This window comes from Dermacentor variabilis, chromosome 11 (genome assembly GCF_050947875.1).
Source record: "Dermacentor variabilis isolate Ectoservices chromosome 11, ASM5094787v1, whole genome shotgun sequence".
Lineage (NCBI taxonomy): Eukaryota > Metazoa > Arthropoda > Arachnida > Ixodida > Ixodidae > Dermacentor > Dermacentor variabilis.
Window position 1 is genome coordinate 78,967,302 of NC_134578.1, and position 17,222 is coordinate 78,984,523.

The following is a 17,222-nucleotide window of genomic DNA, read 5'->3' on the forward strand; positions in this document are numbered from 1 at the left end:
TTTTAAGATAGTTGAAGTTTAGCCTGTCCCATTTTAATTGCAATAACGATGAAGGACTGTAAAAGTTGGAAATTATGGCAACTTACGTTCGAATTATAAATAATACCGCATAAATTTTTCTGATTTCAGCTGCGTTAGACGTAGCAAAAGCACAAATGTTAGTACTGGTCCAAAAGGACGATTACACAAAACTGTACAATTTAGAATATTTTAATTAGGCAACACAAACCCTGATCAGACCGGTCGCGACTCTACATTGCACCCAAGAGTAATTTTCCCGCGGGCAATACAGGCAGCAGCACATTGATTATATTGCACAGCATCCATGATAATGATGATAATGCCCCTCAATGGTGACACGTACCAACAAATGGGAACATGCAAAAGAACCAGGAAAATGTACGCAAAAGAAGAAAAAGCACAGCTATGAGAGATGCCTTACCGAGGCCGGATTCCACGATCGGTGAGGAAGAAGAAGATATCCATCAGCTGGGCGCTGGAACAGGAGGAGGCAGCAGATCCGCAATCTCACGCATGTCAGCATGTCATCCGTTCAAGGTTCGCACGAGCTGCGCCGACGTCTATCGGACAAGGAGACCAGCCACTCCGACATCTCTTGCATCGCTGTGACGGACACATGCAGCGTGACCATCGAAACAAGTAAGTGTGTGCTGGTTTTTTTCGCCTTAGCCCCTACCGGAAGCGTTTCATGGACGCGTCTCTTATGTTTTCGCATATCACCAATACCGTCTGCATAGCGACAACCCTGTGGATAATGTAACGATGAGCGCGAGTAGATAACATTTCTTGTCTTGGCTGCGGCGGTGTCACTGCGCGTCAGCCAAGACGCAAAGAAAGGGGAAAGAAGTACGTGGTTGTGCGCGCTTATTGTCGTTCTTTTTATTTTTATTTGTGAGACTCTCAACGCACACAGCTCTACATTGCAGAGGGTAGGGGAGAGAACACATTGCAAGCGTAAAAAAACACGGGAATATTTCTTGGAATTTGCAGTGCAGGGAATAAAATAAGATATTGAAGAAAAGCAGTAATATTTACGTAGAACCGGAAAAAGCACATAATCTGAAGTAATCAAATATAGAAAGACTACACTTTATCAAGCAAACAATGTCCACGAATAATTACATAAGTATGCACTTTGCTACCATACATTATTCAATCTTGATTAGCGTATTCTTAAAGATGTGTGCACATTCAAGATCCGTAGTGTTAAATACATTCTGAAGCGCTGTCTTACGGTGTCGCCGGTGCCCACGTGCAAGAACACTAGAGTCCCGACTTTCCAGCGATGCCTTCCACTGGCTTTTGTAGCACTCTTATTTCCAAAAATGTGTATCGCGTTATCTTTTGAAACTACCGAATATACCGACTCCTCCCTCCATAAATTTTTCTACCGCGACACATGTTCGAAAACCACATTGGTTGTACACAATAAAGCCAACCATTGTGAAATTTGCGTGAATAATTTGCACGACTACTTGCGTGCACTACTTCTTTTTCTTCTATATTTTCCTCATGCTAAGCAAGCGAATAACGCGCTCTTAGGGTTCGCGGTTAGTCTGCATGGTTCAGGCGACTACATTATGTGAGCAGGAATGGCAAGGCGACCGTAGCATAAAGTCGTGACAAGTCGTATGGCTGCCTTCACAGCCACAACTGAAAAGGCACCGAGGCACGTGGCGTGCCAGTAGTAGTGTCGGCGTACAAGTTTACAAAAGCTTGCAGATCAGCAGATTGCTGTGCAACACGTGGCTGCATTGCTCGATCTCGCTGTGCCCAGCGGGTGCACGGTCGGCAAAGCGTTCCCGTGCCCGTGCTTGCGTTTTAACTGTCCACAATAGTAGAAAATGGTGCGAGGGCAAGTGTACAGAAAACGTTAAACAACAGCGGTTAAAGAATAATCGTAATTCCAGCTTCTGCATTTCACTATGCTCATGCCATTGTCGGCACGCCTTATAAACCGAATTAGCGGACCAAGGTGTATAATAGCTTAGGCCGCTAGGTATGTGCTCGCGACCGTGATAACGTTGATAATTTCATCATCATCACTCCGGCTTTGCCATCCAACTCCTTTGAAGCCGTCGTTGCCACGCGATCGTCGTCGTACAGCCATTTTGCATTTGTTGTCACACGACGGTCGTGATGCCGTCGTGATCTTTTCATGGTCGTCACTCAAGCTTCGTCATCCGACTCTCGTCGTGCCATCGTGGTCGTACAGGTTTCTTGCTACAGTCCTCAAGTCATTGCGGTAGTACAGCCGTCGCCATGCCTTGGTCCTTATACCATTGTCATGTCATCGTCGTCATTATGTCATCGTTATAGAGTCGTCGTCATGGATTCGTTGTCTTACCATTGTTCGTTTTGCTGTCGCGGTAATCCCATCGTCGTCGTCCTAACTTCCTCATTCGAGTCTCATCACGCCATAGTCCTCACACAATCATCGTATTGCTATTGTCATGCCGCCATCATGACATGTCGTTTGTCTGTAGTCATCACTTCTGTATCTTCATCTCATGGTCATCATGCCGTAATATCCATACCTCCTTCATAATTTTATCGAGGCGACTACGTTGTCGTCAAAATTCTATCGTAATTGCGCTGTCTGTCGTCATTCACCCGTAATTATGGCGTCGTTGTCATGCCACCGTTGCTCTTGTTCGTCGACAGACAGTCGCGATCGTGAACCCGTTGCCATGCCGCCGTCGCCATGCTGTCGTGTTTGTGTGAACGTCACTCCAGCTTCATCCCCCGACTTTCGTCATGCGTCGTTGTTACGCCATCGCCGACATCGCACTACTGTCATACTGATTTTGTGATACAATTGTCGCACGCCGCTGCCCTCACATTGCAGTTATGCCATTGTCGTCATTGCATCGTCGTCATGCACTAATGGCGATACCAGAGTTCGATGCTCCTCACATTGTCGTCATTCTAACTTCTGTATTAAACAAACATCATACTGTCGTCGCCACATCGCCGTTATCACACAGTCGTCGTCGTATCATTGTCGACATACCGTGAAGGCGCTCTCGCTTTAGCACCGTCACCGCCTATGTAAGTCATCTCATTGTCGTCGTTGCGGAATTCTATTGGATTCAGGCTGTCATCATTCAATGCTGATTATGCTGTCTTTGTCATGTCATCGTCCTAGTTGCCTAGTCGCCAGACAGCCGCTATCTCGCATCTGTTGTCATAGCATCCTTGCCATGCCGCATAGTCGTGCCATCGTCTTCATTCCAGCTTTTTTACTCGTTATCTTCATACCCTCTTCCTTTTCCAGAACTTGCTGTCTTCGCATTGTTCTTACGTGCTCGTCGTCACGCTGGGGTGGTTATGCCATCGTGATCATTTCGGAATCATCGTCTGATTGTCGTTAGGCAATCGTCGTCATACCGCTTCACCCTTACATCGACGTGATTTATCCACTCGCCACCATGCCGCCATGCTCATGGGCGATCTTGGCAATCGAGTGTCATAGGCAAAGCGGGAAGATACTCGAGTGTCCCATACAGTCGAAGCAACGGATGTCTCAGAATTCCCACTGCACGTGGCACATAAATGTGACTTCGGAAATAGGGTGTTTCGATACGTTGATCGTATGCTAATGGCATTGCGATCGACACTCATCGTGAGTGGAATTCTGGTGTAACTTTCTTGTCCTTAGGCAACCCGTTGGAGCCTCAAATGGCAGTGAACTGCCTTTTTCGCGAGTTTACAAATATTCTTTCTAATTTAATTTCATGAGGAGGTCTGCGTCAGAGAAAACTTATATAAAGCGAAAAATAACTGACACGTTGTTCTTGATGCGTAGGCAAAGGGTAATTCCTTCATAATTTTATCGAGGCGACTACGTTGTCGTCAAAATTCTATCGTAATTGCGCTGTCTGTCGTCATTCACCCGTAATTATGGCGTCGTTGTCATGCCACCGTTGCTCTTGTTCGTCGACAGACAGTCGCGATCGTGAACCCGTTGCCATGCCGCCGTCGCCATGCTGTCGTGTTTGTGTGAACGTCACTCCAGCTTCATCCCCCGACTTTCGTCATGCGTCGTTGTTACGCCATCGCCGACATCGCACTACTGTCATACTGATTTTGTGATACAATTGTCGCACGCCGCTGCCCTCACATTGCAGTTATGCCATTGTCGTCATTGCATCGTCGTCATGCACTGACGAGAATTCTGGTAATTGAAGCCTGTAAAATAAATTTCGTTTACAAGTGCTCCTAAGAGTTATAACTGTTTTACGAGCGCTGCAAAGAATTTAAGCTCGCTGGCCGGGCACAACTACAATTACCACCGATCTTAGATTAGCCACGATACGGAAAACGCTGTTAGAAATTTCTATGGAAAGGGAAGTGCATGTGCATTAAATAGAGCATCCACGAAATAATTCTTGATGAGTTTAAGCGTGTGACACAGCCGTTACCATCTATGCTTCCCTATGACTCGAGGTGACTATGCATTCCAGTATGCTTGTGTTTTGGTGGAAAAGGAGGCCATGTTAACTACAACGTATGGAACGGCTTTATATTTCCCTGAGTAGTTAGGAGTGTTGTAACTATTTACTGAACCACGTTATTTCCCTCTTTTGCGTTTTCGTTGTGTAGAGACATTATAGATTTAGGTATAAGCAATCTGGTATGCGTGCATGCGCTTTTTATTTGAAGGATCCATAGCGAAGCACTCGTAGAACCAAGATAGATAAATTTGTGGTCGTTATTTTAATTATTCAAATGGGACGAAACCTTTTTCTAGTTTCATGTATGTGTATTAAAATGAGCGTTCTCTTCTTCCTCAGTCGCGAAGGTGATCGCTTTAAGATAAATTACGTACGCAAGAAACGAAGCCATTGCATCGCTCCTAACGAGGTAGCAACGCTCGTCTTGCTAACAGATTAAGGATTTGGATCTAAGTGTTACAGTGAAATTAGCTGCACTGGCGTACAACAATGTACATATCTGCTTCATCGAGAATGGCTCCATTATGCACCATAAGAAGAAAAGTGTGCTAGGGGCAGAACTTTAAAAACCAGGCAAAGTCTCACACTTGCTTGCGCAAGTGCAAGTCATTACATTTCACGGCGTTGGAAGCAAGGCTTCGTGATGGGGCACGCATGAAAGGTCATGCCAATCGGTACTATGTTGACGCGATGCAGGTTAAAAGTGAGTTCACGAAAAGGGCCACCATGAAGACTTTTGTCTAACGAAAAAATGCGTTATCCACTTTTTCATTCAACTTCCATCGTTGCTTACATGATAGAAGCGTGGGGTGAAGTAACTTCCAGCGTTATTGAGCAGGTTAGCGATAAAACGATAAAACGCGGCAAAATATGCATAAGTGCACCCTGGGATGTTTGTAACAAAAGGTTCGCAGAACAACAAATGTAACAGAGCAAAAATATACTACAAATCAGGGTTTACAAGAACGCGCAATAATAAAGCTATTCACATGTGTTTCACCAGCAATGCGACAGCATTAATTCGTGAACATCACTCGTCTTAGATTAAATACAATGACACATCAGCAACCAGAAAACCGCTTGGGGTGAAACGTGCGCACCTGTGTCGCGTGTGCGAACAACTCATCTGGCGACGTGGCGTAAAATATTCATAAAAGACTGCTGAAGGGGTCACTGAACTCTGTAGGTTTCTCATGGTCAAGAAAGCGCGGAAAGAATTTGAAGCGTGGTGGACATACCGAAACATATTCTTTCTCTAGGCATAGGCTATCCATACCTTTAGAAATAATTTTTACCTGGCCACCTTCATCTCTTTCACAAATATACTAAAATTTGGCCTTTGTGATATTTAAATATATGGTGTGTATTTACAGTGTAAACTTAAACAATGATGGTGTAAGAAAATACGAATGAGGGAGCCCGCGCTAGTGCTTCCCATGCGCCTTCCCGCCTATAGTCAGGATTTGCAGAAATAAAGAGACAATATGGATTGAAATCCGTGTACGTCCGCGCCAACAATGTGCAGTAAGCTATTCGTCGCAGTATCATTGAAAGTGAAAAGGTCGAGGAAATGAAAAGAATCCTCAAATGATGTGGGTGACCAAGCTCTGGTAATGACACTTTACGTGTGTGGGGAGGGGGAGGGGCTTTGGCGTCGCATGGTGGGGGGAGGGGGGGCCTGAGGGCCCTCTCCTCCAAAACACTCCGGAGGGGGCTCGGGCCCAGGAGCCTCCCCGCCCCCGATCCCCCTCGTTGTTGGCGCCTATGCAAGGTGAATATCAGCAGGTTTTTTATAAACTGTAACGCTTAGTTTCTTGCCGCACAAGGACACGGTGATGAGCTGAAAACAAATAGATTGCAATAAGGAAATGGATGGTTGAAACGCAGTGAAATGCGCAATGAAAGCCATGATTTTCGCCTGCCAGCTGTGCCAGGTGAGAAAACTTTTGTAGCTTCATATAGATAGCTGATGAGATAGCTTTTGTAGCAGTACGGCTTAGTTCGCGCGTTGAAATAAATTCACTTTCTAGTTGTATAAATATATTAGCATAACTGGTACTTGTTGTTGTCCCTATTGAAGGACCACTCATCTGACTCACCTGTACAAAGTGTACGTCGTCAAATTTAAAATTTTTGAGGTGCAGCTTGAGTTTGAACGGCATGGCTAATGTAGATCGAGCTATTAACAGATTTCTGAAAGATGAGTTATTATACGTGTTAATGAGTTATCGTATGCCGTCGCTGTGATAAATGTTAGTATAAAGGGAGGCAACATCTAGCGTAACAAGGAATGAGCCAAAGCGGACGTCAGTGTTACTAATATCGGCTAAGTATAGGAGATGCCCTTAAGAAAAGTAGAAGGGATCCCAAACATTAAAATTATACGATAGGCTTTTACGTTCCAAAACCACGATTTGATTATGGGGCACCTCGTAGGGGGGAACCCCGGAAATTTCGACCACCTGGGGTTCTTTAACGTGCAGTTACATCGAAGTACACGGGCGTTTTCGCAGTTCGTCCACATTGAAATGCGGCCTCCGTGGCTGGGATTGGATACCGCTACCCCATGCTTAGCACCCCAAGACCATAGCCACTAAGGAACCACAGCGGGTGGATCCTATTAATAAGCGTGCCTACATAGCTTGAAAGTGGCTCGGTGACAGTTCGAACGCCGCGCACAATAGGGTGACCGAGGTTTTTTTTGTGTTTTGGCTGGTAAATAAAACCTTCCTGGGATCGCACTGAGAAGGACTAGCGAGTGTATTGCTTTGTTGGTGAGTTTGTCATCTCTATGAGACAAGCGATGGAGTAAGAAACAATTGTTTTAAAAATGTTAGCTGGATTGTCGTTAAACCACTTGTGGAATCTGTAATTAGGTAACTGCCTCTCCTTGGCGTATTGAGTCATGTTCATAATTATTATAGCTCCTCGTTTATTTGCGGCCTTTATAACAATATCCCAGCGTTTCTACAATCCTTCGATTGCATTTCGTTCGTGAAGAGACATGCCTTTTTTTGAAAAATATGCGTGTTCTATAGGCCTGCAGAGTGTCACACTGCATAGCTGAAATATGCAAATCAAGAAATTGGTCCTGTTGAGTGGACGGGATCCAGTGCTGGTTGGACGAAGTATTATTTTACGCGGATCCACTTCCTCAGCCTCATTTATCGCGCGAAGTAATCAAAGTATTTAGCTGACTGCAATTCTTCATAACCGCCTGCAGTCGAGCAATAAGTTAAACCTTGAAAAACCACAGCCATGTCCATCTCAAATTGGGCCAGTTAGAGGTAATAGTTAAGCGGGAACCAGCAAGGTGGAAAGAAGTAATAAGTGAAACATAAGACATCCACCCGTTCGTAGCAATTGCTACAAAGGAAACCCATACGGGTTCTTCGAAAGGAAAGCCTCGCAGTTGAAGAAAAATTTGACCTCGTCCGGGACTCGAACGCGGGACCACTGCGTTTCCGGGCCGCCGCTCTACCATCTGAGTTAACCAGGTGGCTAGCAGATGGCAGGGCGAAGTCAAATTTGTCGACCACTCGAAGCAAAGGCATGAGTTTGAGGTATGAGTTCTGCGGAAACTCGCAAGGTGGAGAGAAGTAATTAATAAAGGGAATATCAGACATCCACCCGAAAGGTGGGAGTTTAGTTTTTCCTTTACTAATCAAATTGGAGCACATTCGAAATGTTAACTACAAGAGGGCTCGGCATCAACAGAAACTTCGCGCGACGAGAGCAGTGGAAGGCTAGCATTATCACGTAGCTGCTTCCAGGACCTCTTTTGTATATTTTATTCTTTTTGTTTTCGTACTCAATGAGCGAGGCGCATTCGAAAAGGCTTAAGGCATAAGCTTTGTGCAACTTTCAGCGACTATTCAATAACCTTTTGGCAGATAATTCATAATGATCGATAAGAATGCGCATGAATGACCGTCTTAATGTGCCATTCCGTTTTGCAATGTTGCAGTTTGACATTTGAGGGGTAGCTGATTTATGTGTAACGAGAAGTCCCTTAGGTACTATCAGGGCAGTTAAGTATGCACTCAGCGTGGGCGCGTAAAGTTAATATTTGACACACTTTTCAATAAATCGTGAGTAGACAGCATAGGGGAAATTACTTGCACTTACTAAGAAAAGCAAAGAAATTATAAATTAATGGCAATGAATGTGGATGAAAAAACAACTTGTGGCATGTGGGGAAAAATCCCGCGTTTTCGCATTACGCGTACGATGCTCGCATGCGTAAGACGGGAGATCGTTCCCCACCTACGGCAAGTTGTTTTTCACCCACTTTCATTCTGATTAGTTTTACCACTTCTGTATATATATATATATATATATATATATATATATATATATATATATATATATATATATATATATATATATATATATATATATATATATATATATATATATATATATATAACACCCAAAATAGCGATTCAAAGTAGCGGCGTATCAAAGCGATCACGAGACTGGCTGCAGCTACAACTGATCCTATGGTGCTCGCAGAAAGCCTAGCTAAACGACAAAAAAGTAGTGAATGTGCTACAAACTAAAGCAAGTCGCTTCGAGAATAGAAATGCTTGCAGCAAACAATGAAATACGCTGCTTGTTTTTTTTAATCACTACAGAGACTGAGTGAACCAGGTACAGTATTTTCGATGGAGACTAAACTTCTAGTCATTGGAAAAAAAATACGGCAGAACGCAGCGACGCACCATATTTCTGAATTCGCGTTTATATACAGTTTCTAGTGGCAATTTCGAGACTTCAGTTGTTTCTGCTATTTAAGCCCTACTCTCGTATCGCCCCACTTTACCTGTGGCACTCGTCCCCTAAAGTCGCCCTTGAGCAAGGCTGCTTGATGGCGACAGCATGACGCTGACGTATGACAGTGGAATGATGCAGAATAAATTACGACGATGTAATGACGAAGCTGGTATAATATCATGCCTCACGGCAATGAGATGACGATACTGAAATGAGGACGATGGCATAAACGGGAAAGCGTGACGACGAGGACAATGGGATGACGAGGAGTTTATGATGGCGCCACACGCATATCCTAGTACCAGTTTGTAAAGACCACAGAGCATTGTTTTAGTTTATATCAACAAAAAGACCAAACCTCTTCTAGTAATTTGCTACACTAACCGTGCAGGGAACGTTAGAAGAAAGAAATTTCGACGTGCCTATCAAGGAACGCAGTTTGCAAGACGCCGGCAAAGGCCCATTAATCGTATTTAGATACTTCTGCCAAAAGAGAGCCTATTTCGAGCGTCAGCGGGGAATCAACCATCAATCATAGTGAGCACCAAAATCTTTCGGAACTGTATGCTAATGTATGCTTTGTCACAAAATTCAAAATTATAAAAAAACAAATAAACCCAGCAAATACAGTCAGGCAGTGCTAAAAGAAACACCGAGCGAATATTGCGAAGCAACGGATATTGACCACACAGCTCCTGTGCCTCATATGTGTCAAAGTTCCCTGCGTGTAATGCCTGTCTTTCACATGAACTCAGGGCAGTGTGTGTATCAGCTCCCTGATAATCATCGCGACATGAACTGCACCCCAACCTACCTCCTCTTATTATCACTGAATACTAGAACAAGAACATCCACACTCGCTCCTTTTGCTCAACAGTTGGCCTTTGGTTCTGCTCACCGACACACCTACGAATTTCCATTGAACTTCATCTATCATCTTCACCAAGCGGCCGGATTAGAACCAACCAACCGCTGTATCTGCTGGAATGGGGACAGTGGCCTTACCTTTATGCAGGCTTATCGAACAAATTGAGTGTGATAAAGCCTCAGTACATTAGTCGTGGCCAGCCAACATCAGTTGAACTCTCATCTGGAGTACGCTCGCTGCACCATTACGGTGCGCATCCAGCTGTCTGCCGCTAATCGCAGGAGTCGTATGACGGTGTGCGTTCGCTTACTCGGCTAGTGGCACTCATTAAAATTATTTCACAAGCCTATCTTCTCTGTAGCGTTCGCCTACGTAACTTAATGAAGCCTTACTTCTTGTTTACCGTGGAAATATCCGTGGAGCGTGGTAAGTCTGGCTGAAAAGATAGCAGCCATTCTTACTGGCAGCCTTAGGAACCCTGTTCGCATAGATTGACAGGCAACCTTCTGACAGGCCTCAATTACATCACTTTTGCAGGTGAAGAAATCGTGCCTAGCACTTCCAGCTCGGTTTTCAACTGCGACATGTGCCCCGCTTCTTTCTCGACGAGAGACTTCCTGAACAGGCACCGACGCTACGGACATGCACGAAGGAATCCAAAGGGGCAGCAGTCATCGCAAAGTGGGTAAGCTGTTGTGCAATCGGACCAACATCGTTCGGTAGGAAAGCGTGAGCATTCACACCTACAATACTACTGTTCTGCTTAGAAAGTGGGCACTAACAACTCGTGGGAGTAATGGTATCGTGTAGCAAACTTCATTCCGTCGAAAAATACCCAAACATTTCACGCGTCTAGACGTCGGAGACTCTTTTCGAACCTACCTGGTTTTCGCTGACCATCGCTGCAGCTTATGACTCTGCTACAGTGTAGCCGAAATGATAACACACAAGATGACACGCGTTGAACGAATCAGCTTAAGGGGTAGCCTGTGTAGTAAACGTACAGATGTGCTTGTTCCAACACCTGTTCGACACGGGAATATGCCAAGAAGGAAGAAGCTGTACATAGAATTATGGAAATCACCCACTTATGTGGAAACCTATGTGATGAAAAGTTTTCGTGACGCGTTTACATAGCCAGACGCGATGTGTACAGTTTTCTCGTTTTGCAGCGTGTAATCTCATGCAGCCTTTACGCATACGGACTGCCATCCATCATAATAATTATCATCAGCTTATTTTCATGTCCACTGCAGGACCAAGGCCTCTCCCGGCGATATTGAATTAATCCTCTCTTGCGCTAGCCCATTTCAACTTCTGCCTGCAAATTTCCTCATTTCAAACCCACCTCATTTTCTGCCGTGATCAGCTGTGTTTCTTCCTTAGGCACCCGTTCTGTAACTCTTATTGATTACACTTAAACTACCCTTCGCCTTACATGGCGTGCTCAGATTCATTTTTTCTCTTTTGTCTAGTAGAATATCGACTGTCTACATTACGCTTTGATCCGCATCGCTCCCTTTTGTCTTCTAACGTTAAGCATAACATTTATCGTTCCATCGCTCTTTGCGTTGTCCTTATTTGTTCTCGAGCTTCTTTGTTAGCTTCAAACTGTCTACCGCATATTTTAGCGCCGGTTGAACCCAATGACAGTACAGTTTCATATTCAACAACAGTGGTAACAGTCCAATCAGGATTAGGTACTCCTGCCATATGCACTCTAACCCGGCTTTATTCTTCGCCAAATTCCCTTCGCATGATCAGGGCCTCCTGTGAGTAATCAACCTAGATCAACGCAGTCCTGGAAAGAATCTAGAGGCTGTCTAGCGATCATGAATTCTTGTTCCATCGCCAGGATATTTAGCATTACCTTTGTTTTCTGCGTAACTCCACTCTTATAGGTTCTTTGTTTAAGGACCACAATCATTTGTTGCAATTGATCTCCAGGACAGCATAACAGGATAATATCACCTAGAATTATGCAAATCGAGCACCCAATATGGTAATATTCACCGCTGATCCTCATTCTAAAACCTTTCCTGTCCATAGCATTAATGATTTATTCAAGCATAAAGTAACTAGCATTACAGGGATTTTCGTGTCTTTACCTGGCCCATGTATTGATAGGCAATTTTATGCTTTTCTTGCTGTGGACCAAGGTAGCTGTGAAATCTTTGTATATGTTTCCGAAGATATTGATGTATGCCTCACGTACTCGTTCATTACGCGATGCCGCCATGACTACTGTTATCTCAACTGAATCGAAGGCATTTTTTATAATCTATGAAAGCGATATAGAGAGGTAGATTGTAGTCCGCACATTTCTGAATTATCTGAGTGACGACAGATTTTATTCATTGCCGATAAGCCCTTTTGGAAGTCAGTTGAGCCAGTTGGTTGATTGATGGGAAGCGTTTGCATGATTCTATTAAAAAGTTATCTTGATGAACATTTTACACAATACTGAAACTAATGGGCTTCACTTCTTTAACGTCGCCTTTGTTATGCATTATTACAAGTTCGGCATTCTTCCAGCTCTCTGGTACATTGAAATTCATAGGGAATGGCGTACAAAAGGCCGCGAGCTTTTGAAACATAATATAACCTCCTTCCTTCACCAAATAAACTGTTAAGCCATCTTCTCCTGCTCCATTTCCCGGGTCATCTTTCAAACCATTCCAACTTCTTCGCTACGTATACAAAATGTTTCAGCGAACTATTTCAAAAAATGTTTACGCGTTGTCTGTGGCAGGTAGCGTAATTCCTGCTCATTAGGTGGTCTACTCGAAGCCGCGGAGACTACTTGCACAAAACATTGTAGAGCATAATTGTTTCACTACAAAAATATTGCTAATTAACTTTTAATAGTTACATTATGGTCCATATTGCAATTCACGAATAATATCGGTGGAGTTCGCAAGGGGGATTCAGTTGGAACAAAGTCTGGGGATGCCCCCAGTTTCGAGATATTCCCGAACTTTGCAGAGAAATAGGTTGGCGTTCCAGTTGCTTTTCAGCTTGAATGCACGAATCGACGTTTTGTTAAGAAAATAACTGGAACGCCCAACGTATCCATCCGTAAAATGTGGCAAATAACATCTCGAAACTGGTGCCATCCTGAGAATTTGTCCCAAGCTGATGCGCCTTGCGAATTTCACGGCTAGAATTTGCAAATTGCAATACGGGCTTCACAGCAATTAGTTAGAAGCATAAATAGTGTATTTTCCCTAAATAATCAATTATACAGTTCTTTTTTTGCAAGTTATGCCCGCCTCTTGGAGTAGACTAGCTCATGAACTAGAATTGTGATATCTACGGCAGGCAAGCTTTAAAAAAATTGAAATTGTTTGCCGAAACACCCGGTATCATGAGCCTCTGTATCCTGTTTATCCCTACTTCGAATGAAGGTATCGTGGCAACTCTGTGTGCATTCAGGTCAGTATACAAGTTTTCGCCTGGTTTTACTATACCATCGATATTGCTTATCTTTCACTGCATACATTTTTCCTTGTCCTATTAGAAGTTATCTTCTGAGGGAGTTCATGCTGCAGCATTTATATACAGCCTGCTCAAATTTCCCACACCTTATAATTTCGAACATCGCTTACTTTATTCTTGTTGATCAATTCGGACCCTTCTCTGAATTCCATCTTATGCCTCGAGGGAAATACTTCAATGTATTGCTGTTTCCTTGCTAGGTCATTTGTTACTTGGAAGAGCTTATCTACTTGTTTCCTGGGTGCCCTACTTCCCACTTCAATTACTGTTCCTAAATTAATCCTGGTTACGGTTTCATTACATCCATGTTATCTTCATCTTCCTGTTCTAAAGCTTCATATTTGTTTCCAAGTACAAGCCTCAATTCGTCTGCTTTCGCCCTTACTGCGTTTAGGTTGGCCTGTTTCTTCGTGAATAAGTTTATGCCTTATCTATCAAATTGAAAGACATCCTAGACCTAGCTAACGTATGGTTCCTTCCCTATACCCTACCTAATGCTTCTACATCTTGCATATTGCAAGGATCGTTTTTACATTAGGGCTTTTCCAGGTGAACTTCCTCTTAGCAAGCTTCCTGAAGAAAGTATTATTATCCGCAGTCATCCTTTTTCACTAATTCGACCAAAATATCTCTGCTACTGTTCCTAGAATCGGCGCCTTTGTTGCAATTTAGTTGTACCCCATTCTGCTTTTTAGCCACTCTTCCATAGAAGTCGTCGTTGACTACATCATACTGAGTTTCGCATACTCCTGATTGCTAATTCAACATCTTCGTAAAGCTGTTCTATTTCTTCATCGTTATGACTAACAGTTGGAGCGCGGGATTGTCCTACGATTTCTCTATATCTCCTACTTAGCTAGATTACAACGACTGCTAACCTCTCATTATTGATGTAGATAGAATTCATCAATGTTGCCCGCTCTGTCCATATCAATTGTAAATCGCACCCTGTGTTCGTGCTTATCTGGAAGAGCTGTGCAGCAGATTACGTGGCCATTAGTTAGCATTTTATACGCCTCACAAGTTCTTCGGGCCACACTAAGACCAATTACTTCGCAGGCAGTGCCTGAACGGTATTATTACGCTGCTCTGCTCAACGGCATGTGTGGAGCCGAAATACTATAAACGCCATCACTGACAAAAGTTGTCTTCCCGTAAATCGAAATGTTCTAATATATACTTTATAGTTACTATTACCAAGCTAGCATGTACTAACTCATGAGAAACATCATAGGGCCTCGTTCCACGTCAGTTCTGTTGATGCTGGAAGATAAGTTGGGATGTATGCATTTTTGGTATTTTTTTTCCACCACAACACTACATAAATAAAGAAAACCTACTCTGATGTCTTTTGTTTATATCTAGCACCAGATTCGGTGATGTGATGACCTTTACGGACCTCATCTGTCTGGGTTTCACTGCTCTTCATAGATGTAGAGCCAACATTTGGAAGCGAATATTAGATACAGTAATAACTATGTTTTATACACCAGTCCTCCTTCTGTTCTGCGCTGCTTCAGGTTCCTAGTTAGTGAATATGTGTAGCTGAAGTTGTCACAAAACATGTCGATACCGCCGCCCCACACATCGGAAGAAATGGGCTTGGTTCCAATCAATAGCAAGTTTTTGCTACATCTTATATAAACTTTCTTAATATACGAAAAGCTGACTGTACTGCAGTTGACATCTGCATAATGCAAACCATGCTTAGTTTGGAAGTGGGTGGATTTTGTGCGTCATATGAGTGTTATGCACCAAAAGTGTTCTGATCTTGCGATATTGTGCATTGCGTGCTTCTGCTCTCTCTCTCTCTCTCTCTCTCTCTCTCTCTCTATATATATATATATATATATATATATATATATATATATATATATATATCATTTATGCAGCCAGTTCTATTAGGGAGTGCGGTAAACGTCGCTAAATTCTTCACTGAGTACCTTCTACTGTACTGTATGTTCTACTGCAGGGTCGGCTCACTAACACGCCAATTTACACGTAAGAGTGCTGGAAGAGGCAGATGAGGATGGTTTGCGTTAAACCGTGCTTTGCGCAGCCCCCTGCGACTGCCTCCAGCTGAACACACCCCAATCGGCATATGTATGTGAGGTTCAAATTTTCGGAAGTTTCGTCCCCGTTTCCAAGACAAATAACCTCCTTCTGCTGGCACGATGATTTCCGATATCGTATGCCTTGTCGGGGCCTGCTCCTGGAGTCTCTCCTGAGGATCAGTTTGTCCGTTCGCAGGATGGCCTCCCAAGACGAGACCAAGGAGAAGGCACCCTTCGTGTGCGACATCTGCAAGAGGAGCTTCGCGCGGCGAAACGCCCGCACCTCCCACGTGAGGATCCACGCCAGGACGGGGTACGAGTGTCCAGACTGCGGCCGCCGCTTCTCGAACTCGTCCCACCTGTCCCGCCACCGGAGGACGCACTTGGGAGAGACGGAGAACTTCCTGTGTCCGGAGTGCTGGGCGGGCTTCGCCAGGAAGGACGTGATGCAGCGGCACATGCTCTCGCACACCGGAGAGAGGCCGTACGCGTGCCGAGTCTGCGGCGACATGTTCACTCAGCGCGTGAGCGCCAGGAGGCACGAGAAGAACTCCCACGGTGTGGAGTGACCCGCCCACACCGTGGCTTCGGCGGGTCGGCAAACTGCAGTGAATACACGCGACCACAAAAAGGACTGCCAGCTCACGGCGGAGTCAGACCACCGGCAACGATCTGTATCAAGAGATAAAACTTATTGCACTGGTCTTAGTCTATGATGCTGCAAGTTAAATATAGATAGGAGAACGAAATCAAATAGAGACTCGACGTGAAATTACGTTTAGGACGAGGCTACCCACTGTACCTATGAGTTAGTGTACCTAACGTAGTGAATGGTTTAGCTAGGAAGCGGTGGTTACGGACACTGGAATGACTAGGTTTATGGGAATTTTGGTTATTCTAATCTCACAATCAGGCTACTTTTGAAGCACTAGAAAGCAAGTAAGTAACACTATAATAGCGTTATTCTAATTTCAATAGACTAGCGAGCAAGGGAGCGGTCAGATGACGCCACATGTCTAAATATTATAGATGTGTGTTGCTTTCTCCGATCTTTTACAAATAGATGCCCCGACAGAAATCAGAAATACACTGAAGTGAAATGTAGTGCATCCTATTAGCCATTCCGGCCTGTTCTCACGGTATACACATACACTTAGCTTATATTTCACTATTGCCGAGTTGATATATCACGAAGATCACAATCTTGCGTGAGACGCCGCAGGTTTGTTCAGCCCTTTTTTCAAGAAACTTCGTTTAGGAATACACGCACAGATGCTACTGATCGCGTAACTGGGGCGGAGCGTGATTTATTCCTATTTTTTCCCAGTGCGGATGCTGTGCGATACCCTAGACACGACCAATCATTCCTCCAGGGACCAAAGTTGTTCAAGAAAGGAGGCTGCTTTGTGCCATGGTTGACAAACTGCCGTTTGTGTTCAAATGAGGAGACAATTGGTCATTGTTTTGTAGACTGGAAGGATACCGTGTTATTTGGGAACATTCTCCAAATAGCACAAAAAAGTTTAAATATCTCACCATACGCAATTC

At 44.0% G+C, this 17,222-nt stretch overlaps 1 protein-coding gene across 1 annotated transcript; it reads left to right on the top strand.

The window, feature by feature from the left end:
- Positions 1-477: 477 nt before the first annotated feature.
- Positions 478-16,246, top strand: LOC142564593 (uncharacterized). The gene is made up of 3 exons (XM_075675650.1): positions 478-660; positions 10,660-10,807; positions 15,871-16,246. The coding sequence occupies exons 1-3, from the start codon at positions 543-545 to the stop codon at positions 16,241-16,243; spliced, it is 639 nt and encodes a 212-aa protein (XP_075531765.1). The 5' UTR covers positions 478-542; the 3' UTR covers positions 16,244-16,246.
- Positions 16,247-17,222: the final 976 nt, after the last annotated feature.

What these genes read in the sequence shown, in the direction of transcription:
- LOC142564593 (XM_075675650.1), top strand. Translation starts at nt 543, where the DNA reads ATGTCATCCGTTCAAGGTTCGCACGAGCTGCGCCGACGTCTATCGGAC. An exon ending in CAGCGTGACCATCGAAACAA is followed by an intron (nt 661 to 10,659) that starts GTAAGTGTGTGC and finishes TCACTTTTGCAG; the next exon opens with GTGAAGAAATCGTGCCTAGC. An exon ending in CAGCAGTCATCGCAAAGTGG is followed by an intron (nt 10,808 to 15,870) that starts GTAAGCTGTTGT and finishes GTCCGTTCGCAG; the next exon opens with GATGGCCTCCCAAGACGAGA.